This window comes from Pygoscelis adeliae, unplaced genomic scaffold (genome assembly GCF_000699105.1).
Source record: "Pygoscelis adeliae isolate BGI_AS28 unplaced genomic scaffold, ASM69910v1 Scaffold15, whole genome shotgun sequence".
Lineage (NCBI taxonomy): Eukaryota > Metazoa > Chordata > Aves > Sphenisciformes > Spheniscidae > Pygoscelis > Pygoscelis adeliae.
This window is the reverse complement of record NW_008824988.1, coordinates 4,744,572-4,772,397: the sequence shown is the minus strand read 5'-3', so window position 1 is coordinate 4,772,397 and position 27,826 is coordinate 4,744,572. Positions and strand designations below refer to the sequence as shown.

The following is a 27,826-nucleotide window of genomic DNA, read 5'->3' as shown; positions in this document are numbered from 1 at the left end:
GTCTGCATCGCCGGGCTGCCCTGCGGGCGGTGTGGCGGGGGCTGCCCCTGCCTGTCACGGCCGTTCTGCCTTTCCTTGTAATTTAAATATCTTTAACGATGCTGAATTCTCATTATGCCATCTAGTAACAATACTGTGTTTTTTTTCCTGCAGTGGACCGCAGTTCGAAGAGGAGACAAGTGAAGCCTTTGGCAGCTTCGCTGCTGGAAGCTTTAGATTATGATAGCTCTGATGACAGTGATTTTAAAGTTGGAGATGCTTCAGGTAAATATGCTTCCTCATCTCCTCGCTTCAGAATTATCTCATTTTTGTTTTATGGTTGCTCATTTAATATCATGTGGGAGACGGAATGGTATTAGTGAACCGTTGGGACTTGGAGCCACTTGAAGTTCAGTGACTCGATTGGATAACTGGAAATTCTCATGCTGTGGATAAGAAACAACTGATTAAACAAAACATCCATACAATACTTAAATTGCAATTAATTTTTTCTCAACAGAAAACTCATGTTTATCGAACAAGTTTTGGCAGAAGCATTTGAGTAGCTTCTGTGCTGACTACCTTAGCTATATCTATTGCTTTTTATTTCTTCAATGTAGAGATAATTTTTGAAATATTCACTGGATTTAGTATTGAAATAAGAATGTTCTAAAGCCATTTTGTTTTGAATCAGTCTGGATAATAGTTTGTTGTGGACTTAAGAACTTGCCTATTTCTCAAGGTTAATTCCCATTGGTGAGTGAAAACCTTAAGCAGAAAGGTTATCTGTTCAGGTTTTGATAGTTTTTTACAATAGACAAACTTAAGGTGTCCATTCAGATAGCTATGAATAAAGGTGTATGCATTTCATACTAGAAGGAAGTCCTTGCCTCAGAGTGTTTTTGTTCTGCAGTCTTTTCTGTGTGTGCAGATTCCTGTATCTGCAGTGAACATCCACAGAAACTGAAAGTAAACAAGATGCCAAAATAAAATTAAGAAATTCAAGTATATTGGAGGGAAGGGAAAGAAGGGGCACGACCATGTTTGTGAATAAACTGCACATTGGATGTTCTGTGGCGTATGCTCAGGGAAATAAGCAAAGAGATGCAGGATGTGTAAGATGTAAGGGAGGCATTATGACAGCTTGTTAAATAACTTCACTTTGTTATTTCTGCACTGGGGATGCTGATCTATGTTTTCACGTGAATGTATCTTGCAAAAATATTCCTCATCTCCCATTTAGAGGCTTATTTTTTAACATCTGGCAAACTCCTCCTTGCTAATGAACTTAAAAATGCTTAATGATCATTTTGCCAGTGCCAGTTTTAAGATATGCCCTAATGCTCCTTGTTTGTTTGTTTTTTTCCCTAGCTTAGACATATTTCTTTTGGTTGATGTGGTAGAAGCAGGCTGCAATGACTTAAGAGAGTAAAACTGATGTCGTCTTACCAATTTCATGCTAAGATTTTTGGGGGCTTAATTTACTTTTTTAATCTTGTTTTGGGGATTTTTGATCCTGTCTTTTGAGTAAGGGCACTGCCATTAGTAAAGACAATTTGCCGTAAAAGGAAATGACTTTTAGTACCCAAAGAAAATCTCCCTATTCTGGAACAGTAGTGTAGGTAGGATTTAAGGGAAAAGGAGAGTTGAAAATGGGGTATGGGAGATGGACACATAATGCAGAGCAATATATTATTTGATTAAAAGACAATCAATTAATTAAAAATAATGAATAAAGCATCCTGACTTATGTCTAAATGCAGAGGATTCATTTGTAATTGATATGCTCTTTGACTTTGAGGATAGCGTATGTGTATGTACACATGGTGGGGGATCAGTGTCTAGCCTTGAGAGTATTTCAATCTCAGTTTCATTTTGAGGAAGTTGGATGGGTTTTCCCTTAAAAAAGCAACACTGAATTGAAACAAGCGTATGAGAAAAAACTGAGTTCTACTTATAAAATATTTTTCTAATTACGGTTTGTGGTCATATATCTCATATAGCTTGTTTTAACATTTCAGATCCTATATCTATCACTGGTAGAAATTAATGTTCTGTTTAATAAAATTTAAAATTTAGTGAAAACACTCTGGAACAGCAGCACAGTTTGACATTTTACACTTTATTCAAAGATTTTCAAGGAGAAGTTGAAAGGTGAAAGGAGAAAGTTGTGAGAGTTTGGAGAAGTTGGGGAATAGAAAGTTATTAAACATATAACCTCTTAAGATGAAAGAAAAAAGAAACATTTGTTATGTGTAATATAAGTTAAATGGATAGTTGCAGGATATTTGAAACAACATCTGTGCTGATTTAAAATGAAGCTGGTATAACATAGCCTTAAATTTGGTTGTACCTAGTCCATTTAGATTTGGGTGGAAGAAGTGCTGAAATAAAGGGACTTTTTTACACACACATATAAATAAAATTGATAATTTCAAAGTTTTATATATATAAAGAATATGTGTGTACACACACAATCAGCCCTACTAGACAAATTCTAGATTGGTGCTAATAGAAAACAGATTTTTCTTTTTTTCACTGTGGATTCAGCCTTCAAAGCATAATGTGTATTTCTCTGTTACAGTCAGGGCTATTGCTCTTTTTCCTCTTTCAGTGACCGGTGAGGTCTCTCTGTGTGCAGCCTGTTGCAATTCAGTATTTAGTATTTGTTTGAATTCAGAATTTCATTGTGTAGTTTGCTTACAAAGGGAAATAAATGTGACAGAAGGAAGAAACAATCTTTCTACGTTGAAAATGACCATAAATTTTACTCATGCAGTCAGAAAAATCCCATAAGTATGGTAATTCCACAGCTCTGCAATGTATGTTTATTTGATTCACAAATGCACATATAGGTGTTTAAAAAAACAAAACAGATTTGAAAGTTAAAAGTTAAAGGACTATTTAAATACTGAAATAAAAGAATTCTGAAGTTGTTTACTCCTCGTTGATTATGTTACATCCATATGTATGAGCTTTAGGTTATTAAGTGATATGTGCTAGTAGACAATATTGTGCAAGTCTAGGAGGACTGAGCCCTGAACATTTAGGCTTTTACACATGTTCATTGTTCTATCAGATTTCTAGGAATTTGAGATGCAGTAAGGATTTGAGAAGTTGGTATTAAGTACTTCTAGGAAGGAATCAGCATTTCTGAATTTTTGTGTTCAGAGTCCTGATGTATTGGTAAATTTTTTTCATTACAGAAAATATTTCTAATTGCCTAACCTCCATTTCCACCAAAAAAAATCCATAGAAGATATGGCCTTTACTTACGATGTAGTTAACTTCTTTTCTTTTGGATTTAGGTCACACCAACAGGCAGTTACTGCCTTTTCCATTTTAAAGAGTTCATCATTCTGACATCTCTTTAGGGAAACTGATTTTAGAACTGTTAGATTCTTGTAAATTTACTTAATGTAAATAGTTTTCAGGCCTGTGGGCTTTTCATTATGTTACTATTGAATTAATTAATTTTTAATGGCTTCTCTGTTTCTACGTAATAGAAAGTAGTAATGCCATATTTTAAAGTACTGTATTTTTCTGTTTTTTATAAACATCTTGAAAAATTTGTTCCTTAAGTAAGAATGCATATGTAATCTTCATGGGGAATCAATCAAAAAACCTGTCCCTTTGGAGTCAGAGCATACAAATATGTGACTTGAAATGTTGGTACTGTAATATACTCAACTGAAGTTTTTTAATAATATGTTTCACAATACAGATCAGTTATTTGAAGTTTTGCTTTTAAGTTAATTGGAACATACTTTGGTTTTTTTGTTGGTGGGTTTTTTCTTAATTTTTTTAATTTTTTTTTTTTAATTTAATGAGAGCAACTGGAGATATACTGATGTCAGAAATCAGTGTATAGTTGTAGAGTAATTTCCAGCAGGATTCCAAAGCAAGGATTTACCACTTTCCTTCTCTCTCATCGGTGAAGTTGGTCAGTTTCAGCAGCTCATATACTGAAATTGAAATGATGCAGAGAAATGTAGTGTGTTCCCTGAACAAGAATGATGTGTGAATTTAAGGACTGGCTCTCTGTCTCAGTGTAGCTAAGAAGAGCGTAGCTGAATGCTGCCTTGAAGAACTGGATTCTGTCACTACTTCTGCTACAAGTCTCCCAGACTCAAATTTTTAGAGGCATTTGTAAATGTTTGTTTTTTTGGTGTTGAGTGTGGAGCCTGACTTGCAGAAATATTATGTACTATTATTGCAATTGAGGTCAGTAGGAGCTCTGTTTAAAACATGTAATAATCTATATAAATGCATATATTAGGTATTCTGAAAAATCTGTGACTTGATCTAGAAATAAAAAGTTGCAAATATCTTTATCTTTCTGTAATTTGTTTCCTCTTAGCACAATGGAGATTCCACTTTTGCTTTCCTGTACAGGATATTGTAATATAAAGAAATGTTTGCGAAGCACCAAAATACTATAGTGATAAACACTACTGAAATATTGATGAATAAACTAATATGTTTGTTTTTGAGAATAAACTTAAATGGTAAGCAACAGAAAAGTTGTAGGGTGTTTCAGTAGACAGTGAAGGTAAGAGAAAATACTGAATAGCTAATCATTAGTAAATGATCATGTAATTGTTACAATCTTAATTGTTACAATCATTTCAAGGCTTGACTTTGCAACTGTAATATGTAGTCCCTCAGAGCGGAATTCCCAAGGGCTTTTTCCCACTGAGAAAATGGAAAATACGGGCATTATGTTCTCTTGGGTTATCTTCATCCCAAGTGAGATCTTTTATCTGTACAGATGTCTGCTACTTGAAGTAACACTTTGGAGTGACTGACGAGCATTTTGAACTTGTGTTCTCTTTGGAAACGCTGAGATTTCTGTTCTTCTGTGTGTTTACTGACAGCAGAGGAGTAACGTAACAAATCTAGGCTTTCATTCCAGTGTCTGGGCAGGGTGGATGTAGTGATGGGGTGACATATTTTTTCTTTGTTTTCCCCCTACTGTGGCTCTTTATGCCTTGTCTTTCCAGCCTGTCTGTCACTTACGGAACCCTTGCTCATCGGTTCAGTGTCATTATGCTTGTTCAGTCAGTCTTGAACAGGATTTTCATGGTCTCCTGCTTTACTACTCCTACTTTACTTTCTCTTGCATCTCCACTTTTTTGTGCATATGTCCCATCTCTTGTGTATTTCCTACCGCTTGGAGAAGGTTCTGTGCTTTATTAATTCCAGCTTGGTGGGGTGGTCTGTTTGCAGCCTGGCCACCTCTGAGAGTCTAGACATGCTCAGTGAGGATGGGATATTTCAAGTGTTTCTTGAGCATGTACTTGTTACAATGCTTCAGAGACTTAGACTTAGCATGTCCCAGACACATGTTCAACTGTCTCCCAGATGTCACTTCTCTCATACAAGATATGAAACTCTTAGGTGTTTCTGGGAAAAATATATATTCTAGCTCGCTATTGAATTTTTGTATTGGAATCCAACTTTATGGATTATGTAGGACTGCAACTTTGCTGAGGGAAGTTATGGGGTATGCAATACTTCATCCCAAACAAATAAAGTTTGATAACGTTAAAAGCAGGGAAGCTGGGAAATGTCAAGCAAATTCAGGAGGTAGGGTAACCAATTCCACCTGTGTTATAACACTGTAAATAAGGCAGTTCCCAATGACTCAAGTCAAAGTTGGCAACCTTTAGTTTTGAGTGCTTTTATGACTTGAATAGACATCTACTGAAATGCTGTGCGATGTAATTACTGCTAGTGTAGAAGTGAGGAAACTGCTTACTAAACAACTTTCATTTATGTTCTTCTTCCGTCCTTTTTTCTATTAAACTAAATACTTTTCTTCTGAAACAAGTGTCATTGTGGATCAGTGAACAGTTTCATTTCCTACTCTGCCCAGTCTACATCTGCAGTTAATACAGATTACATACTTTTTTTCAAAACATTATTTGAGAAGGGAATTTCTCTCCTTAGAGCAGTAATATCTTAATCTATGTTGGTTTTGTTTTGTATGTTCTTAATCCCGTTACTTTGGACAGTTCCATTTTTTTAACTGCCAGCATTACCAATGTTGAATTGCCAGTAGTCCACCAATGTTTAATCATCATACTCTGCAAAATAGCGTAGAAAGCCAGTGGCGTATATCTAACTGATGCTAGATTCTCTTTTTTGAAGTTAAGTTGAAAGTGAAGTATTAAGCCTTTTCAGTTCTTGCTTTCAGAATAGTTATATCAGTCTTAGCATAATGGAGCTCTGTGGCTTTAGTCTGATAGATGAATGTGATCAGGAAATTTACAAGTTAAACAGCTCTGCCTTTGGCACTTCAAAAGTTCATATTTTCCATATGTGATCTAGGTTTCCCTGCCTTAATTTTACATCCAGTTATTAATATCAGAACTTTCTAGTTAGTTTAAGCATTTCCTTAAGGTATTTTTGAGTCTTTAAAATTATTTACAATTTCTAGATCAGATGCATAGGAAGTATGGCTGCTTTTACATGTTTGGTATAGCACATGTGCAAAGGAGTTTTTGTGACTCTGGAGCTGTTCTTGTAGGGAGGTTTATAGGCAGAGGCTGTTGTCGACAAACACTTTTTGCAGTGCTTTCCACTTTCCCCATCTGTTGGGATGAAGGCAACCTGGGTGAAGGATTGTACATGGTCTGTAACATGGTTTTTTAACAGAGATACCCAAGTAATTTCACATCATCTTGTCAAAGATTTGTTGTCCGCCTTGTGATTGGGAGAAAGAGGCTAAGAGACCACTAGACAGGGTGATGTTGATCGAGTGGCTTTAACCTCCAAAACAGTTAACCTCAATTGTAGCCTGTTTTTTGTTACTGCCCTCGAAAAGAGGGTATCGTGAAGCACACTGTGGGCTGGATAACTTCTCACATGATGCCTGTAGATTATTATTAAACTATATTATTTAGTAGGAATGACTTCAGACATGGTAGTTGTTTTCTGTATTACATGCTCAGTTTTTCAGGTTTTTCACTCCTTTTCAATGTTCCAGGATCCTGGATTGTATTCTTTGTATGTACCTTTGAGTGCCTGAGTAAGACTCAACCAGACAGGACTCAGTGCAAAAAAAAAAAAAAAAAACTTTCCAAAATGATGTCAGATGCTTCTCTTCTGCTATTTGGAGTTGGTTAGGCTTTGTTAATGGAAGAGGCAAGCCCAAAATCGAATCCATTATTTCCTTTAACTAGCTTAGCCTTCAGACTTCACTTAAAAACAAGCAATAAAACTGCTTTTTGGAGAGCTGCTTGTTAAGCTAAATGCTGCATTGAAGAATCAGCCGGTCTTCTGTGAGTAGGTGGCCATGTACTTACGTAGTGTAGCACTTACTCTCTGTATACATGGATTTTCTTAGAATGTAAAAAAATTAATTAATTAATAATTAAAAAATCACAGGGTACCACGTTTAAAGTCGCTTGTAAAATGGTCCTGCAAAACCCTGGGAGGATTTTTTTAACTGCTGTAGTGATTTCAGTAGCTTTCCCCTGAAGTCTTGTGCATAGTAAGTATTATACAAGACTCCACAGCTGACATGGAGATTAGTAGTCACTTTTGTTTATATTTATTACCCTTTTTCTTATATCATCTCTGGAGCATAATGTTCTGTTCTGGAGAATTCCTTTCTGAACTACCCTCTTTAGATTTGACTGCCACCTGCTGTTGTGCTCAGTAGAGCTGAAGATACAAGGTGTACAGAAATGAATGATGTCTTTCTCACAACTGTTCTCATATTTGTTCTCAGTGGAACTCTGTATTCTTCACTATTTGGCAGCGTATCTGGCCCCATCTTTCACTGAGAGTAGCTTGACTTCTCTCCCATGGGAATGACATGATATGGTTGCCAATTTGAAAGAGCCATTCTTTAAGAATTTCTTTCAAGGAGAAAATGGTATACTACAGCCTCTTCCTAACTGAAAGTGCATCTGACAGAAGAATACCTGCAAAAATAGCTGTTATCACAGAATAACTCTTTCTAGAAAAGTACCTATCACGGTGGATGCATTCAGACAGAAGAGGGATATCGCTTACTATAGGTATCTCTGGTGTGTACATGCATGCAGAAAGGAGAGTACAAAGCATAATGTGCAGGCAGAAGGCAAAGAGAATTTGAAGGAGAGAAGTGAATGTAACTAACGTTTATTTGTTCTCTGCTTTATATTGTTTGCATGGCATAAAGCAGCTAGAGAGTATTCTCAGTGTTGTAGTATTGATGTACAAGAATCACTGATAGTAATTTAGAGTGCTGTTAAAGATCAAACTATACCTAGACTAAGATTGCCCCAAAAAAAGAAGTGGAAGCTTAAATTCACAAGAAGTCTAAGCATGTTTAGAAATGGAACAGCACAATTAAAGCATCCAAACAAATTACTGTCATGGAGTTATGGTAGGGAAGTAAAACAAAAGAAAATAATATAAGGTAACTTAAAAATCCATTTAAATTAATTTTAACATAGCAAACCCCTATACTACCTTATTTACAGTGGGACAAGTAGTGCATGTTGGCAGTCAGAATCTGTGAAATGAGATACAAAAATACATTTTGCTTTTAAACATACATATGGCATTTAATCTATAATATAAATGTCTAGTATGAAAGTCTAGCTTTAGGAGTTACTTGTAAAGTGTTTGTGAGAGCTGACAATTATCATAGAAGGGTCTGGGTTGAAAGGGACCTTTAAAGATCATCTAGGCCAACCTCCTGCCGTGGGCAGGAACATCTTTCACTAGATCAGGTTGCTCAAAGCCCCATCCAACCTGACCTTGAACACTTACAGTGATGAGGCATCCACAACTTGTCTGGGCAACGTGTTCCAGGGTCTCACCACCCTCATCATAAAAAGTTTCTTCCTTATATCCAATCTAAACCCTACTCTCTTTCAGTTTAATATCGGTCCCCCTTTTCCTGTCACTACAGGCCTTGGTAAAAAGTCTCTCTTTCTTATAAGCCCCCTTTATATATTAAAAGGCGGCAATAAGGTCTCCGCAGAGCCTCCTCTTCTCCAGGCTGAACAACCCCAACTGTCTCAGCCTTTCTTCATAGAAGTGTTTCAGCCCTCTGGCCACTTTCGTGGCCCTTCTCTGGACCCTCTCTAACATGCCCATGAATATGTATCCAAACAAAGCTATTGTAATTTAAAAATAATTTTTTAGATTGCATATTAATACTTTTTTTTATTTCTTAGGCACGCCTGAAGAGTGTTCTACTATATCAAAATTTCAGTTAATTATATTGTACTGCCATTACTACCATTAAGGCTGGTAGGTGTAGGGAGATGACTGAATGACTCTTTTCTCAAAAGATTGTACAATAACTTGTGTTACTGCATTCTCTTTTTTTCCTGGCTCTCTAAAGGTTAGAACATTTGCAGGAAACTTTTACTTTCTATTAGCTTGTAAGGGGACTGATACCATTAATATCCCAATCAGTAGTAGTAGCGCTGATGGATTTTTTTTTTTTATGATAGTTATATAATTTCCTCATCAAATGAACTCCACATACTTATGCAGAAAAAGACAAAACTGACCATTATATCAAAGTAACAACTGAGTTACTGGCTAGTCATAGGCAGTGTTCTGTGGGGTAGAAATAAATGCCATGTGAAATGTGTAGCACACTGCCCCGCTGTTTGTTTATTTGGCTTTATACAGAGACGGAAGTGCACAGAAATTCTCTGTGCAAGGTGATCCTGAGTGGTGGTGGGGGTTTTGTGGTAACTAAAGTGATTAAGGATTTTTTTTAATTTTGCAAGCATCAACATGTTTCTTCTTTGCATCTATGAGACAGTGCATCAAAAACTTGGTGATGACTCTGAACAAACTGAAAACTGTAGCCATTACCTAATTGATCCCTGCATTGGATCAAGCAACTTTATATTTTCTTGTTAATTTAAAATAATATTTTCTGAGTTTTTCTTCATTAAAACTAATACTTTAAATGAAAAGTAGTAGGTGAATATAAGATGAGAGATAGTCAAGGTGGTTGATCAACAAGGATGTTTATAAAATTTAAGAAGTTCACTTGTCATCTTTTTCAATAATTTTTACATGTACTTTACAGATGCCTTATTTTTGTGATTTTTTTTTTTTTTTCATACAAATCCTCTTCTGTTCCTTTCTGTTGCACAGACTGGCCTGTGTTAATTAATGGAAATAGTGACTACACACAGAATAATACCATATGAGTGGTATAAAGTTAGAATTTATGTATTGTGCAGCTGCAACACTGAATGAGGCATAGCTTATTTGAGATTAGTAAGTGAAATAACATTGGAAATTAAAAGAGCCCCCAAACTTGGAAAAACAAACCTGTACTAAAAATGAAGGTGAGGGATTATCCATACTATTGTTAGTACTTGTTATGTAAACTCTTCATTTTGTAATTTTAAATCTCTTCTATTGAGTAACTATTTTAATTTGAAGATTTAGAAAACGCCTCCAGAAATTAAAAACTGGAATGCTCTTTCTTTAAGATGTGACTTCACATGGAAATTATTCTGTGCTACTGCTTATTGTTAATATGAGCTGCAGTTCAAAGGAACATTTAATGTTCATTTAATAAATTCTGCCATCTTTTTTTTGCCATCTTAAAATGCACTCATTTTTAACAGATTCTCAACATACCACTCGAAATAGCAGTATTTGGACACCAGCTGAAAAGATAGGTGGAATACCTTATGAGGGAGGAACATGCATCATTCTTTTGTTTAACAACTTGCTTCAACAGATTTTATTTTTGGGGGTACATTTGTGTCGGAACTTTTTTTAAATTTTCATATGCTCAACAGATTCTGAAGGAAGTGGTCATGGGAGTGAAGATGCATCAAAGGACAGTGGTGAAGGTTCCTGTACTGAATCAGAAGAAAATATCTTGGAGGAGGAACCGGCAGAAGAGAAAGTAGAAGAGCAACAGCCAAAAAGCTCCACTGAAGAAGAGGTGCCAACAGCAGACAAAGAGGTAATTAAAACTGAAAAGAAAGAGCAAGAAGATGAAGAAGAAAAGCCGAAAAAGAAGAAAGAGAAAGAGAAAGCAACCGAACCTGATGCTGTGGCTGATGAGCAAACAAATGAACCAAAAAAATGGAATTTGCGCAGGAACCGACCTTTGCTGGATTTTGTATCGATGGAAGAACTAAATGACATGGATGACTATGATAGTGAAGATGACAACGACTGGCGGCCTACTGCTGAGAAAAAAAAAGGAAAAAATGCACTGCGAAAAGAGGGGAGTGATGGAGATAATGAGGATGATGAAGATGATGGGAGCGGAAGTGATGAGGATGATAATGATGAGGAAGGTAATGAAGAAGATAATAGCAGCACGGCTAGTGATGGAGGATCCAAGAAGAAGAAGAGTAAAGTTCTTAACAGGAATAATGCAGATGATGAGGAATTGACAAATGATAGCCTGGCTCTTTCACAAAGCAAGAGTAATGAGGTAGTGCAACCAACTTTCTATAATATATCTGTTGACAAATGGAAACTACTCCCCAGTAGCTATTCTGTTAATTTGAAAAGTTAAACTGATTGGCTGGAATTGTGTTTACAGGAATAAGCGAAGCAGCAGAATTGTGCTAAATAGGCACTGCATATTAAATAACCTTGCTTGGACCATTTGGCCAATCTAACGCCACTAAAGTCAATAGAGAGACTTCTCTTGGCTTTAGGGGGGGTTGGACTAGTTCTAAAGCAAATAGGAGGTCCAGTATGCAAATCAACATGTATTAGCGAGACTTTTAGTTCTGTTTTAGCGTAAATGTTGCATATCTGTAATGTTCTGAAAGTTAAAAGCATCTGTGACATATTCATAAAATAGTTAAATGATAGGTTGTTCTTTATCGTAGCCCTTCTTTGTGACAAACATCAAAGTCTGAATACTAAGTTCACTGATAGAAGAATTCTAAGTAAAGAAATACGCTGAGTTTAAAATCAAATAGGATAATCATGATAATTTATGTTTGGTTTGCTTATAATGCTCACAAATGCTTCCAGTACTAAAAAGTATTTGCGAACTATTGTTATTATATTAAATATCTTCTAATTGCAGAATGTGAAAATTATATGTTAAGTGTTTAATAATGCAACTTTTTTTCCCTGTGCACAATTACAGTTGCCTAAAGGTTGTGCCTGTGGAAAAATTAAGATATTAGGTTGTCAGGATGGTTGACTTCATGTCCTACAGTAGCAAAATTTTGAACAGAATAAAAAGAGTTGCTGTAAAATATACATTCAATTTTCAGGAAATAATTGCAATGTCAACATAACATTTGATAAATGATAGTGGTATGGCACTATTTAAAGTTCTGCTATTCCATTTAATCTTTATTTTAATGTGTAAAATGACAGGGAACTAAACAGAGTATTTGGAAGAATCAGTTGTCTCTGTTTCAGATACTTTGTTATGTATAATATATATGTGATTGCGAATGAGCTGTGCTGTTTTAATTACTAGTAATAATTGTGATTGGGAAAAAAAAAGCATAATTCTGGGGTTTTTCTACTTTTTGTATAGGCATCTTCTTTCATTGTTTAGCTCTGTAATTCTAGTGTTGTTACCCGTATTCTCTTAGCTCAAGAGCTGAAAGTGCTCTACCAATACTGATGATCAGAACTTCTAATGGAGATAGGCAATTTTCTTTCGGAGTTGTTTCCCGTATCAGAATGGAGATGTGAGTCTACATTCTTAGGGATATATTCTTGAATATGTCCATAATTTCCATTGACTTGGAAAATTAGGCCTGTTTCAGGAATCCAGAGCTGTCTCTGATGTATTTTTTACGAAGCTTCTTGATATGCATGGACCTCAGAGTCTGTTTTTGCCTTGGATTTAGGACATTGATCAAAAGATAAAATAAAATTTTGAAAATTTGAAGTTCAAATTATAATTTTGTAACTGATAATTTATCTTTACTGCATGTAAAGCAAAGTACTGTTTATGAATAGGTTTTTAACAAGAAGTCTTGCAACAGTGAGTATCTGTAGACTGGATTATAGACTGTAATTTTTAGATTGATACTCAACTGTGTTACAACAGTATACTCTCCACGACTACAATATTTTAAAATAGTAAAAAAACCAAAAACAACCTGTGTAGCAGACAAGTCTAGCAAAATCTCATTACACTGCAGAAGCTAAGTTCTTAGAAAAACAGATGTCTGAATGCATAATTAATTTATGAAAGAATGTTCAGGTAATTAACTCTGAACATGTAGTAGTGTCCTTAATATGCATTCTTCCCTTCCTTTACTTTTTGGGGGTGGATGTTGAGGAGGGGTATTGGGGGTGGGTTGTTTGGTTTTTGTTTCTGTGTGATTTTTATTTTATTTTTCTGTATTTTACAAAAATATTTTGAGGACTGGATACACAGTATTTTAACCTGTGCTGTAATGAAATACTATGTGCTCTTCTACTATATTAAGCACAGAAGACAAACTTAGCTTTCTTTTCTAGGGTCAGGCATCATTAGTAGATAAATGGTGCTTTTCTGTTTTTATAATTGCTACCACTTTATGGGATTCTTCTGTTCTCAGTGAGGTGGCTATTTTATTTTCTAATTTTATTTTTATTCCTTTAAAGTTACAACATAGGCATATAGTTTGAAATGCTCACTTTCTTCATTAACACCACAGAACTGGGAATTACATAGTGATTCAGCTGAAATCCTTTCCCTCACTTGGGTAGGGAACATGACTTGTTCAGGAGTTGGCAGCAGTTACCATCTCTACATAAAAGTTCCCATGCTTTAGACAAGTAGGGTCAGCTTCTGGGATGGGGTCTTTCAGGTGCTTACATGGACTAAGCAGGGGAGAGCAGCATTTGTTCCAGATCACTCCCTCTCCATGTCTGCGTAGAAAATTAAGTCATTCTGCTGCTCTGTTTGACCTGTTGGCTGTCTTCACATAAGGTAAACCATAATAGATGGGGATCCTAACATTAGATCCAAATTTGATGTCCTTCCATTGTTGCTTGTTTCTTTTTTTTTTTACCCATGTTTGCATATGTTCTCGCTGCCTAAACAGGTATTGTTATTTCAGTGTTGGTTTTAGAGTGCAATTCTGTTAATATAACTTAAAGTAATAGTTTGGGGTTTTGTTGGTTGTTTTTGTTTTTTTTGTTTTTCTTTCTTTTTTTAATTACCAGACCTTGGGCTCCTATAACAGTAGAGATCATAGATTTCTTTTAAACTTCTGTTAGTGAAGCCAAATAACAGTTTAAGTCAAAGATACTGTCAGAAAAAGCTGATTTCTGTGGAGCTGCGAGATGCGTCTGAGAAGCCTGTGCCATTGCACAATTAATCTGCCAAAGTTAGGGAGTATCTACTGCCATTTTCTTGTCTGTAATGTGAATGGTAAGCTAAATGTGTGTATTTTGAGTAATGATGGGCCACAGTATTTTTGAAAAAAAATGGGCAAGTTTCCTCAAAATGCTTTGCAACTTTGTCCTCAAAGGAGGATGTTGGAAGAAATGCTCTGTAAGTCTGAACTCGGTAGGGGAGAATCTTGTATTTTTCACTATTAGTGGCCTTCCTGTAAGCAAGCATGACTGTGTGAATGGTTGCATAATCTTTCATTTTTACCTCTAGATGAGCTTTTTTTTTTAATAGGTCATGTATACTTACATTGTTTAGAGAAAATGGATGGGAGATCCAGAAGCCTCTCCTAGCTGCTAGAACTATGTATTTGACCTTTCCTAGGTCAAAAACATTATAACAAGCCACCTCTATTCCTTGAGGTAAACTATTTGAGCCCAGCTTTGGGTGTGAAAATTATTTTACCCCTCTATCTTGCTTTAAAATCAAGCAAAGATACTGGCCCTTACCCCCCAAATACCTGCCCAGATACACCTAAAGTACAAAGAGACTTCATTAATGATTCACTGAAAATTTTGTGCGGAGTCTTACTGTGTCAGATTGAGAGGCTATCATGAAATAATTGCATGGATTAGTGTGAGAATTTAAGATGCTTGAGGAAGAACATCTACTTCAGGTCGCATTCATGATACTTTTTATCTGCTTAGGCTACACAGGCACAGTATTGATGCTATGTTTTATGTCATAAATGGGGGGTTGGAATGACAAAAAGATGTTTGAGAGGGCATCTTTCACCTTATTTTTTTTTTTTTTCTGGTAGGATAGCACAGCAGTTTTGGAATATTCACAGATCTCTAATATTTTGAATGGATGCCATGTAGGCTTGAACGGTCAGCCTCTGCTATGAAACTATTACTATTTCTTTATCCTGCAATGATTATTTTTTACTAGTGTGCCTAATTTCACACTTCCCTATATGCCTTCCTGTCATCAATGAAGGTAGTTCAAGCTCAGTGTTTGCTTTTAGATAATAAAGGAAAATGTATGCAAGCCATGAAACTTTGCAGAAGAGACAGTGGCTGTACCTCACAATGAAAATAATAAGAAGCCTAGATGGTGTTTATGAAAAAACTAAAATTTACATACAGCTTTATTTGGTTTGTGAAACACTTCTCTATGTTTCCTTCAAGAAATTCCCTATTAAAAGTCACATTCTTTTTAAGTGGTGCAGTTCACCTTGAAGGTTGCCAAAACAGAGCATTGTACTTGTTCTGCAAATCCTTACTTCTGTATATAATCAGAAGAAAATAAGTTGTTACAGCTTTAATAAATCATATGGCTTTGCATAGACACATATAAATTTGCATTACAACAAAATAGAACTGAGTTGGTAATTTGTTATACTTTACCTAAGTAAAGACTTGGCAAGCTTGTGTTAGCTGTTTCTTTTCAGATTTTTCAGATCCATGTGACACTTATTTTTTGGAAGGTGCAAATTTTAACAAAATGAAGCAACTTTTCTGAATAATGGGACATTTGAAGGTCACCTTTGGCCTTGGTGTTTGTTTATTTTTTGCTTTGAAATGGTCTTAGGTGTGTGTATTTGTTCCTTTTTGTAGAACATAAATGGTTTAAAGACATATATGTTTCTGTCTGAGGAAATAAGACCGTTCTTTGGCCTTTGGCTCTTAACAGATCTCTAGGTATATTGAGATGAGATTGTATCCATCCTTTCTCCCAGCTCTTATATTTGTGGATTAAGTGTTTCAATGTTTTGACAACAAAGAAGCTTTTATTCTTGTGAAAATAATTTTCCATCTTTTTTTTGTTTGTTGCTCGAAATTGAGCAAATAACAGATCTTTTGTTTGTTTTAAATAAAATTGAAGTGCCTGGCATAATCCATGTGTCTTCATTTTTCAATATTAGGACTCATTGATCCTTGAGAAGTCTCAAAATTGGAGTTCCCAGAAAATGGACCATATTTTGATTTGTTGCGTTTGTCTTGGAGATAACAGTGAAGATGCTGATGAAATAATCCAGTGTGACAACTGTGGAATAACAGTGCACGAAGGTAATACAACCCTTCATTCTCATTGCGGGAGGAAGGCGTATGCTTTGCTTTTAATAAAATGTTGACTTGCTTTCTTCAAAAAAAATGAAGCCTTTGAACTCTGGCAGGTAATGTTTTGTAATACTACATGAATCTTTTTTAGTGGTGAAACATCCATCTTCTACTTCAGCAAAGCAAATGTAAGCAACTATGGGTTAGAACATGGTCTACAGATACCTATATAATGAATCACAGTGTGCAAATGCTGCAGCTATAAATTGTATTTTCAGGGCTTTAGGATATCATATTAAATGTATTTTTGTCTTACCTATTTTAGTATACGAATTTGATTGCATAACTGCAATATAAGATCATGAGAATAGGAGGTCTTCTAAAAGAGATGGGTTTTTTTACATATATTTTTGCTGTACCAAAAAGGCAGAGAGATGCGGAGGAGGAGAGAAAGGAATTGTCCATGGCATTTAGTTCTAAGTGAAAACAGCTAGCCTTGAATTTTCTCATAATTTTCACTGACAACTTGAAACGGGGAAATTTTAAAGTTAAAACATACTCAAATTGTTGCTTTGCTAATTGATTTGAAATCTAGTCTATGTGTTATAAATGTAGGAGGTCTGGTTTTAAAGAAACACTTCTGGAATAATTCTGAGGTGAGCGTATAGAATTTTAACAGCCTTACATGGAAAGTGAGGCTGTATTGTGTGTTGTTGCTCTTTCTCTTGAGATGGAAGGTAGCGTAGATAGTAACACAGAGAGGCATACCTATTTTGTTGAAAAACAAACCCTGTGTTTTTCTTCATTAATAAGGTTTCTTTTTTTTTTTGTTTCCTTTTTTTTTTTTTTTTAGCATTTCTGATATCCTGTACCTTTTTAGGGCTTCACTTTTTTTTTTTAAGGTTTCCCAGGAAAATGAGATAGGTTACATCAATCCCTGAAATTAAAAGAAGGTAGACTTTCATTCTTCAAAAGCATTTATTTAATTTATGTAACTCCCATAATTTTAACATTTTTTGGAGCTGTTTAGCGTGCCTTTTCAGGCAGGAAGTGCTTTTCTTAATCTCCTAGTCCCCTTCTGTTTTCTCATACTGGATTGGAAATTGTTTCAAAGCAGTATTTTTCATGCATTGAGCTGTAGTTCAATTCTTTGCTTAACATCAGTTAGGAAACTGAGGATGGAATTTCTGTTCTCGGGTTCAGGTGCCTTATGTTAAGTGTCAACATGTACTCTAACTCCTGAACTCCTGTTGCGGTCTTTTGAAGAGCTAATCAGCACTGTCAATGGAGCTTAGAGAGCAATTTAGTTGACCTAATTTATGATGAGCTGAATCACACTCTAGATGCCTTTGAGGGCATTGGTCAGGTCTTCATTGACTATAACAATTGTTAGACTCCTAAATTTAGCTGTCTTGGTAGCCATTTGCAGAATTCCTTCCTCTGTCTGTGAAGTTTTTGGAAAGTAATGTGCAGAATATATTCAATTTGAGATGCAGTAAGCTACTAAAAGGTAGTTTTATAGAAGCTTGGTAGACTTTTTTTTCCCCTAGCACAGTCTAATATTAAACTCGTGAGAAAAGAAAAATTAAATGAAAGTGTCTTTTGATGATAGTTATGAATGCCTATTTGAGAATTCCCCAAACATTACATACAGTCAATACATCTAAACCCTAAAGCCGTGGAACTCCCTGAAAATTCTTCTGTAAGATTTATTTCATGATTGTACAGTTAGTCATGTTAAAGTGCAGAATGATTGTGATAGAAAAATGATCTTCTGCCTTTATAGAATAAAATGATCACAAATTTGTTTTTCTGTTCCAGAGGAGTGCCTTAAAAATCCCCAAAAGATCACTTCCTCATTTTGTTTAGTTTACTAAACCTTTGTCCATACAAAAGGTAAGATTATAGCTGGCTTTCCTCCACAGGAAAATAGTTCCATAGTTCAAAAGTCACTTGAATTGTAGTAGTTCAAAATCTGTCTAAAAGTAATTGCTGCCATTCTTCTTTTTAAAGTGTTATAGGCAAAGATGCCCTATAGTCCCACTGTTATAAAGAGTACAATGTGTATATGTTTCTTTTGTTGTTATTGCAACAAAGTAAAATAGATTAATTCATAAGATTCAAATTGCTAGTTTATTCTGATATGTTCTACAGTCTGTACAAGCTGATTGACTAAGGATGTTGGTTAATTTTTCACACTTCGGACTAAGTTTAGCTGTTTACAATTTATTTTAATAATAAATACTTAAAACCATATGTAAAGCAGTTGTGAAGTTCTGTTTGAATAGGTGAAGTCTTAGAAAAAAATAAGCAAGCTGAGTAGGTGAAAGTAGTTGTTGACTGTGATAAAAGTGTAAATTTCCCTGGCAACAAGCTGAACTTCAAATCTATGGTAAATGCAGTTTGGAAGTTTACTTGACATTTTGTGTGTATGTTTCATTGCTAGATATGTATATCAATTTGTAAGTACAGTAATATACTTTCAAGTAGAAATGAACATTTATTTCGGTGTATTTTTTCTGTACTTTGATATTTTGTAATGATAAGTAAGAGCAGGTACTATTTTAAATTGGAGCTTTTTTCAGTTTTGTTTAAATAATTGCTTGCAATGAATCAAAATTTTACTAAAAAATTCAAAACCTTTGAAAGCTTTAGTTTGATTCAGTGATCTTATATATACATATGTTCAATAACTTGGAGATTTCTGCACTCCTGGCCAGTGGTCATTGGCTCATTGTATTACTTCTGAATGCATGAGTAATAAATGAAGACACATACTATCATAAAGCAGTTTGCAGTCAAAACCGAAATGCAGTGCAGCAATTACTTTTTGTTCCTGTTGGCTTAATCATTCAACTCAGGTGATTTCCAAATACAAATTGAGAAGTAGTTGAAGGAATAATTAGTCTAATCACATAAACATTGCTTGCAATGTTGAGAATTTTTTTTTTAATGTTAATAGAGGCAAAGTTTACTCTTAATATCATTGGCTTTAATCTGTACCTCATAATTGTGCGCCCAGGTCATAGACTTAGGGTGTGTTGTAAGAAGTCCTTTGTACTCCTATACACAGCTGCTTTGTAGTTTGAAAAATGTGTTCCAGCAATAACTGAGTCTATTTTGTAAACACATTGGAATCCAAGAATTTGTTCTTATTTTTTCAGGTTTCCTTTAGTAGGTAGATTGCTGTGGCTGCAGACACCATGCTATGTCCTGAAATTTGTTCTGGTATTTGAGTTTTTGAGGTTTTCAGAAAATGCAGTTTCTAGCACAGTATTGAATGAAGAGGCTCCTATTTATGAATTGGATAGAAATCGATGCAGTGATGTTTACCTGTGTTTGCCTGCAGTTGGGAAGAATAATGTGTCAATTTCCTGTGAACTGATTTTGATACTTAGCAGTTGTGTTTTCCCTAGAATCTCAAACCCAAGATGCCTGTTATCCTGAAATGCCCAAACAAAGCTGCTGGAATACCCCAGGGTTTTTCTTCATAGTTTTTTCATGCAATTTCAAGTTGTATTATAAATTGATAGGTTTTTTCCTACTTTTCTGTAGCACCGTAGATATTTATTTGGAAGGAAGTGCACTCCTTTCACACCCTACTGGTGTCCCACCCAGGGACCCACATAATGATGATATTGCTGATTTGATTATTCTTTCCCTGAAGACCTTATTTTCTCTGTCCTTGTTGACTATTATGGAAACTGTTTTACTTCACAGGGAGGAATCTTATACCCTTGGCTTTTGCCTTTGTGCTCTGCTGAAGTGGAAGTTTCTGTCTACCGCAGAACCTTTCAGGTGACTGGAAAAGGTTTTTCTATGGTGGCCACCTCTGTATTTAATACGAAGTTATTCACTAGCCGTGAAAATGCTGCCCTTGAGTCAAGCCTACTTCTTCTGGACACCAGGGCTCCCTTCCTTCCCTGGGGGGGCTCTTGCTCTACTTGTAGCTACTGGTCAAAGGGCAGGTCCCATGTGATAGTGTGTCCCCTTCACGTGAAGGTGAGCCTCCCAGTTGCAATCCCTAAGCGGCTGCATGCCAGCATAGTTGTTGGCAAGAATCTGTTACCCTCTTTCAGAGGGTAAGCTAATGCTGCCTTGCGTTTTAAGTCATGCAGGGTCTAGATCTCCATTCTCCCTTGCTCCAGTAAGTTTTGGCCTTTCTAGCACAAGGTAGCTTATCACTGTGCATACTGCTCCATTACTTGTGCACCTGGATACCTGGTACTAGCTCCTTTTCCTTTTGAGTACCAGGTGCAGCGGCTGCCTGTTCAGTCATGATTTGTATTCCTTTTGGTTTGCTCGCTTGCGTTAATCAACTATTACATGAGGTCTTTCATGGGAAAAGAGGGCTGATAACTCATCTGGGAGCAGCTCTGCCAGCACTCATGTGGAACAGAGCAACATGGCCAAGAGTTAGAGGGGGATTCTGGTTCAGACCTAGTGTCATGGACCCTTAATAAACACTTTTACTTGCCTTACTGACAAGTTTCGAGATTGCTGGAAATTCAATTTCCTTTCCAATGCAACTGTTTGCTGTGTGATGTTCATATTACCTGTGTGGCCTGCATCACTTGTCCAAAAGCTATCTTTGCTCTGCAGACACGTCCAAAAATCTGTAAACTTTGTGGAGCAAATAACTGGTTCAAAATGACAGAAATCTGTAACTGCTGCTAAAACTGTGTAAGTAGCGTACGTGTAATGCTAATTTAATACCCACTCATATTTTGTATTCATCTTTTGTGTCTAAACAACCTGTAATTAATAAGTCCATCAATTAAAAATTTGTTCTCATTTCACATTTCAACCTTTTTTTTTTAAAAAAAAAAAAGAAAAATGTTTACATTACTAGGGAAGAATCTTTCTTATTGAATTTGTAGTAGTACTGTTGCTTTTCAGCGTGTTTACTTCTATGTGGAGATAATTCTCATTTCTTTTTATAAAAATCTCCTTTAGGCACTAATCTGTCATTTTGGATAAACGCTTTTGTGGTAAGATCTTGTAATAGCAGGACACCCCCAACTGTGGTGTCAGTTTTTTTGACATATTGATTGCAGCGTGTCTGAAGAAAATGTCTGGTGCATATCATAGCATGTGCCATAACTGTAGGTACTACGCTTGCCAGCTATTGCCCTTGGGTTAGTTGCTGTGAATTAAATGAGAGAAGTTCTACATTTTTCCAGCTGTTTCTTTTCCATCCCCTCTATTTGTTTCTTACTTTACTGTGATGTGTATGGCAGGGAATAAAATTTCTCTTGCTAAAAGCAATAGTGTAGTCACCATAGTGATTTACAGTGTAGTAAAACGTTTTTGCATTTTAATTTTGCTGCTTACCCTGGTCTGCTGCTGTCTGGTATGAAAATTCATTTTGTGAAATCATTTAGTACTCTCCATTTACTGAATAAAAATACTGTTCTGCATTTATGATGCGTGAATTGATTGATGTCTTTATTCTGAACTGTTGGTCCAATTAAGGATTGAATGTAACGTATTTTCAATACTGTGATCTCACAGCATTTATTTTGGCAAACCTACAGTTTACCATAAAGTTCACGTTTTCATGATCTTTGTAATAAGATCATGTTTCAGAGTATATGTAGGTGTAGCTAGCATATGCAGATGTTCTGTTTGACTGGCAAAAAATTACCCTCCCAGAGAGACAGAGGAACAGATGCAGCCAGGGCAAGAATTAGGTGTCTCTTCCCGTTTCCCTCAGCGGTATAAATTTCAGAACAATTGTTTTAATGGTAGCATTTTAAAGTGTTTGCAATTTCATTTTAATGACAATCACATAAAAAATAAGCTATTGGCAGAGTGCAATGACTTTAAAGTCAGGGAATAAAAAAGTTCGTTTTCTGTATAAAATAACATACATTCGATAGACAACTTGGCTGTATTTGTAATATATAGATGCAGTTTGCGGAACAGTAAATGTTTTGAGAGTTTTAACTTCTTGACTTTCATGTGTTTAAATTCATAGGTTAATATTATACTAAACCAGTTTTATCATTTAGTGTAAGAGGTATTCAAAGAGGTGGCAGACATGGAGTTGTGATACAGTAATCTAAGAATACACATCATGAGGATTTAATGACCTTTAGTTGAAAAGGGTCTCTAGGGTATTCTAAAGATCCAAAACTCAAAGGTTTTTGTGAACATTAAGGAAAGGCAGCATGCATTTTAAGTGAAGTGTTTAAAAGTTGTTTTATTTTCTTCCACATATTTTCCAGTCAAAGGGGCGGGTGGTTGACTTAATGCCAAATAGGTCACAGGTGCAGTGATAATAACTGAAACCAAACATGTATGCTTTTTCTCTGTTGTCCTTTCAATCCTTAGGTAGGCACACCATATACACAACTGTGGTGCTTTTAGAAAGAACCTAAAGATAACCTCCTGATGCTGCGTGGGAGATTTACTTGTAGCGAGCCCTTACGTTGCTTTCTGTTCCAGCAATTCCCAACAATTCATACAGGAAAGTTGGATTGGACAAATTTTTCTTGCTCATCAGCTTAACTGTTTAATACTAGAAGGGAATGATTTATCAAGCAGCAGCTTTGTATCTCTCCATGTCTATGCATTTTAAAGAGTCATAAAAATAATGCTTTTTAAAATTCTTGTTAATAGAACCAAAATAATTATTTGAGCAGAGGAAAAGGCGGCAGACAGTAATAAATGGAACCTTTGTTGTACTCAGCAGTTTTAAGTATCCTAAAATGACATATTTAAAGAGGTAATTGTCTGTTACAGATAAAAGAATATTACTGTGGTAAAAATATGAAAATACAGCTGTTTTTAAAAACTCTGAACTCTTGCTCTATTTTAACTTTTCAGACAGATTTGGACAAAAGTGTATTTAGGTTTTTTATCAAGTGCCTTTTATACTGTAGGTCTGATTTAATACACAAATAGTCAATTATAGCCATGCAGTAGAAAACACTTTTTTTCCCCAGTTTCAACTTATTAAGGGAAGTATGAATCCCTTAGCATGACTATCATAAAGTTTCTTGAAATTGGAAAGTGCAAGCCGCTGAAAGTGTGGTCTAGAACTGCAAGTTCATCTTTCTTATTAGTGTTAATTGCATCTGCTTGCTTGAATGTATGTGATAATCTGTTTATCCACAACTCTAAATTTTGACAAGGTGTGTATAGCATTCTGTTGTTTAAAAACATGATGTTAATCTGATCAAATTAGTTTTTCTGTTGGCAGTTAGTATTGCAACTTGTGATAACAAGAGAAAAAGTCAGTATATTGAGAAATTTTGAAAATTTATTTTTTAAATTTTGACACTACAGATGCTTACTAGGTGAGCAGCATTCCTCAGCTTTGCCAGGGTTTTCATTATGGTTGCTAGTTAATAACCGGAAAGTAGATTTCCATTTCTTGAAAAACTGTAAGATATTGAATCTTTTTTTGTTTCACAATAAGTTGGAACAATTTTGACCTGCTGCAGTTAGGCTGCAGAATTAGTAAACATCTAGTACAATAAATACTGTAATGTTCATATATGGAAGTGAAGCAACACACAGAAGAGACTGAGGTATTTATGCTGGCATAACTACCACCTGTGATCAGAGCACTGGTTATGGGAGAATAGATCAATATCCTTGCTCTGGTTTGGACTGGGCAGAGACTTCAGACTCTTTCACACCCCAGGTGAATGCTATTATGATCTTAGCTTTTCATTGTTCCAAATACACTTACTTGGACTGAAATTCGAAGTTTTAGCAAAATTGACGTATTTCTACAATTGGCTTTTGTTCTGAAACTGCTTTTGCCTTCATATCTCAATTGAAGTGAAATAAAGTGGGTTTTTTGTTCCTTGTACATTTGAAAAAACAAATGTTACATCTGCTTCTGTACACATCTGGCATCTTAATGTCAAATGACATCATCATTGTGTTATCTGTCATTCTGTGAATCAGGGCAAATATATTTTGTCATTGATTATTTTTTGTTCTGGGTTATTTGCTGGTTTTGATTCATGAAAGTTTTATTATGTAAAAATTGAGCTACTAGTAATTTTTTGCTTCACTATGTATTTTTGGCCTGCAAGGAACTTTCACTAACTTTTTTAAAGGAATTTAATTCTCTTCATATACATATTGATTTTTGGTGTCAAAACCACATGCAAGGTTTGTCATCTTGCTTATAGATTGTAGCTTTACAGACATATCATGAATATAGCTGTTCAACAGATTTGTATTATTCATATGGATATTACATTGACAAAATTTATCTCTCCTTTGGTTTCTGTTATCACTTAACAATCCAAAAGCAGCAAATGACTCTTTATAGCAAACATAAAAATTGTGGGTTAAAAAATTTGGGTATCCTTAGCAAAAAAATACAGCTTAACAAATGGTTTCTAATTGATTTTGGGACTCAGGTCTTCATTTTGTTAAGTATTATTAGCATAAATTTAAACTTCAGCTGTTTGGTTCCAAGACTTGAGTAGAAATTATTAAAGTATTACTGCTTCTACAGTGTTAGGTAATTTTTAATAAGTACCTTTAGGAAAATGTTAATATGTTAAGTCTGTAGAAATTACAAAAAGCTTAATTATTCATCAGCTCCATGATATCAATGAGCTGTGTGTTTGTACATTAATGTAATTGCTTAAAAGTAACTTTACTGGCATGTATTCAAGATTGTGTTATTAGAATTTAAAAAATGACTTTCTGGAATACTGCTTAAAGCTGGTACCACATTATAAAGAAAACGGAGTTACCTTATGTGTGAGCTATATGATATTTTATATACCTAATGAAACTTGCCTGTGAATGTACTTCTGCGCATTCCTTGTCCTTTGATTCTGGAATACTTGTATAATGAAAAGAAACATTCCGGCTTCTTATTTTAATTCTTATTGATAAACCTCATTCTGTGATGGAAGACTATATTTGTTAAACGGTTCCTACAGTGTTATTGCTTATTTCCTGAGTATAGTTTTAGTCTATTATGCAGAGCTCTGTTTCTGTCACAAGGGGAGTTAGAGCACTGTTGCTATTTTATTACAGTCAGTGGGTAATGAACCAAAGTAAAAAATCATGTTGCTATTTAATTGCAGAATTCAATAATTTAACTGTTCTGCAAGCACAAATGTTGACTTGATCACTGTTTTTGACAAATAGCTGAATTTAATCTTTTAGTAAAGTCTCCACTGTGTTTTAAGTGTTGACAATGAAATCGTATTTTTCTCTTACTGAATAACAGATAAATGTTCAAAATGTGGCATATGCAGAAATACAGTTTTGAGGTGATAAGCTTTAAGATTTTCCTTTTTCTCATTTGCAGTAGTAATAATACTACTCTTATTCTTATGCAAAATTTAAATAAGAAGCTTCTAAATCACTTTAAAAATAACGCTTTCCTAAATTTGTGGTGATTAAGCATGCATAGACACCTTAACAATCATTAAGAATACAGTGGATATACCAAAGAAGAATGGAGAAACTGAATAATTGAGTTTAGCCATAATTCAAAACCAGGTAAAAATGAGAATGGTGATTGATGGAGTGTATTAATTTTTTTAAGCAATCTGGTGTCTCAAAACTGTCAATCTGTGCTCTGCAAACTATACTTTGGTTTTGAAGTTATAAAAGGTCTTTTAAGCTCAGTCCTACAACCCCTAAAGTGTGCAAATAGTGTTTTTTATTTCATGTGTATATTCTCTTTTAGTTGATTTGGATGCTGAATGCAAAGTGGAAGAGTGGAGTGCATATTTGTTGACTCGATACTACTGGCATAATCAACCTCTAAAAAAAAAACCCAAACCCCAAAAAACCCTCCAAAAAATAATGTTCATTTTCACATTAGGGAGAAGGAGAAAGGAATATCCAAGAAAAGCCTGCAGGTGCTCACAAATCTGCAATCTGACCCATGATACACATGTATTCTTCACTTGGTGCTAGTATTCAAGAAACCATGTTATAGTTTGAATTAGACTGTTAATCCAACTGAAAGTAGACTTCACAGGTTGCATGGGAAGATGGGTAGCTCGACATAAGCACTACACTTGCCACACTGGAGGAGTGGGATATGGTATATAGGATCTTATAGGATAATAATAAAGGAATGAAGAGCCTTTCTTGTAAATATCTCCATAAAATAGTGTAATAGATCAGTGTTTTATTGGGAATTTTAAATGTTCCTTAGCTTGTTGCATTTAACTTGAAATATATTTCTCTATTTGAAAAAATGCTTTGAGGTTTTCTCAGTTTTCATTGGCTGCTTTAAGTCTTGTTTTCTTTCCTTCTTAATGGATAGTCTGGAAGAACACCAAGCGTTGCTAAAAGAATAAAGTAAAACAGCCTTTTTCTTCTTGTTTTTCAGTTGTAATCTAAGACAACCACATAAAATAGATCACTTCTTAGAATTAGGATCTCTTTAAAATGTAAATTTTGCACTAATCTTTGCAAAAACATTGTAAGCTTTCTTGGGACTTTCAGTTTAATTCCTCTGAATGTATATGTTTGTATTGAACTGTTTGTATTGTGTGAAGTTATAACTGACAACTGTCTACTTTTGCAATTGTTTTTTCTTATATTGGTCTTCCATTTTTTGTGTGTGTAGGTTGCTATGGTGTTGATGGAGAGAGTGACTCTATCATGAGCTCAGCTTCAGAAAATTCCACGGAACCTTGGTTTTGTGATGCATGCAAATGTGGTGTCACACCTAGTTGTGAATTGTGTCCTAACCAGGACGGGATCTTCAAGGAGACTGATGCAGGCAGGTAAGACTTAAGAAGTGATGTTTTGAATTTGATATCATCTTACATTTAAAAGATTGGGTTTTGCCCTAGTCTGTTCCTACAGGAGACAGTGTCATAAATTAAACTTTGTTGATGTCCTCTCTCTCTCTACCCCCGCCCCCCCACACTTTTGAGTTGGGTGCTTTTTGGATAGTCAATCACCTAATTTTTTGTGTGCTCCTAATACTCTTCACGCCCACTATAATATTAGGAGGATGTTGTCGTAACGTGAATTTGAGCATGAAGATCTATGGACCTGTGAGCAAAAGATGTACCTAGGTGAAACAAAGATCACCATTTACTTCAGGGGCTGATAAATCCTTTTCTTCAGTATGAAGTCACCATATATTGTTATATGTATATAGATGTCTTACTGGATATACTAGAAGACCTTTCTTTGTCCCCTTGAACTACTTGTGTGATGCATCTTTTTCAACAAAAAAACATACTAGTGAAGGTGATGGAAGTCTTGAAAAAAACCCTTTTTTTGTTTGCATCAGGAATGCAGTTTACATTTAAAAAGGTTTCCTGCATAGAGGAGGTTAATATCCCATAAACTCTTACATCTGCAAGGATAATCATAGAATCATTCAGGTTGGAAGAGACCTCTAAGATCATCGAGTCCAACCGTCAACCCAACACCACCATGCCCACTAAACCATGTCCCTAAGCGCCGCATCTACACGTTTTTTAAATACCTCCAGGGATGGTGACTCAACCACTTCCCTGGG

General features: G+C 35.3%; 1 protein-coding gene across 1 annotated transcript in view; it reads left to right on the top strand.

Annotated features, from left to right (window-relative positions):
- The window catches only part of PHF14 (PHD finger protein 14), a 180,426-nt gene that overhangs the window by 10,851 nt on the left and 141,749 nt on the right, over positions 1–27,826 (top strand). Inside the window, 4 exon segments of the mRNA XM_009326125.1 lie at positions 154–264; positions 10,761–11,410; positions 16,209–16,353; positions 26,918–27,077. Of these exon segments, the coding sequence (XP_009324400.1) occupies positions 154–264; positions 10,761–11,410; positions 16,209–16,353; positions 26,918–27,077 (1,066 nt within the window).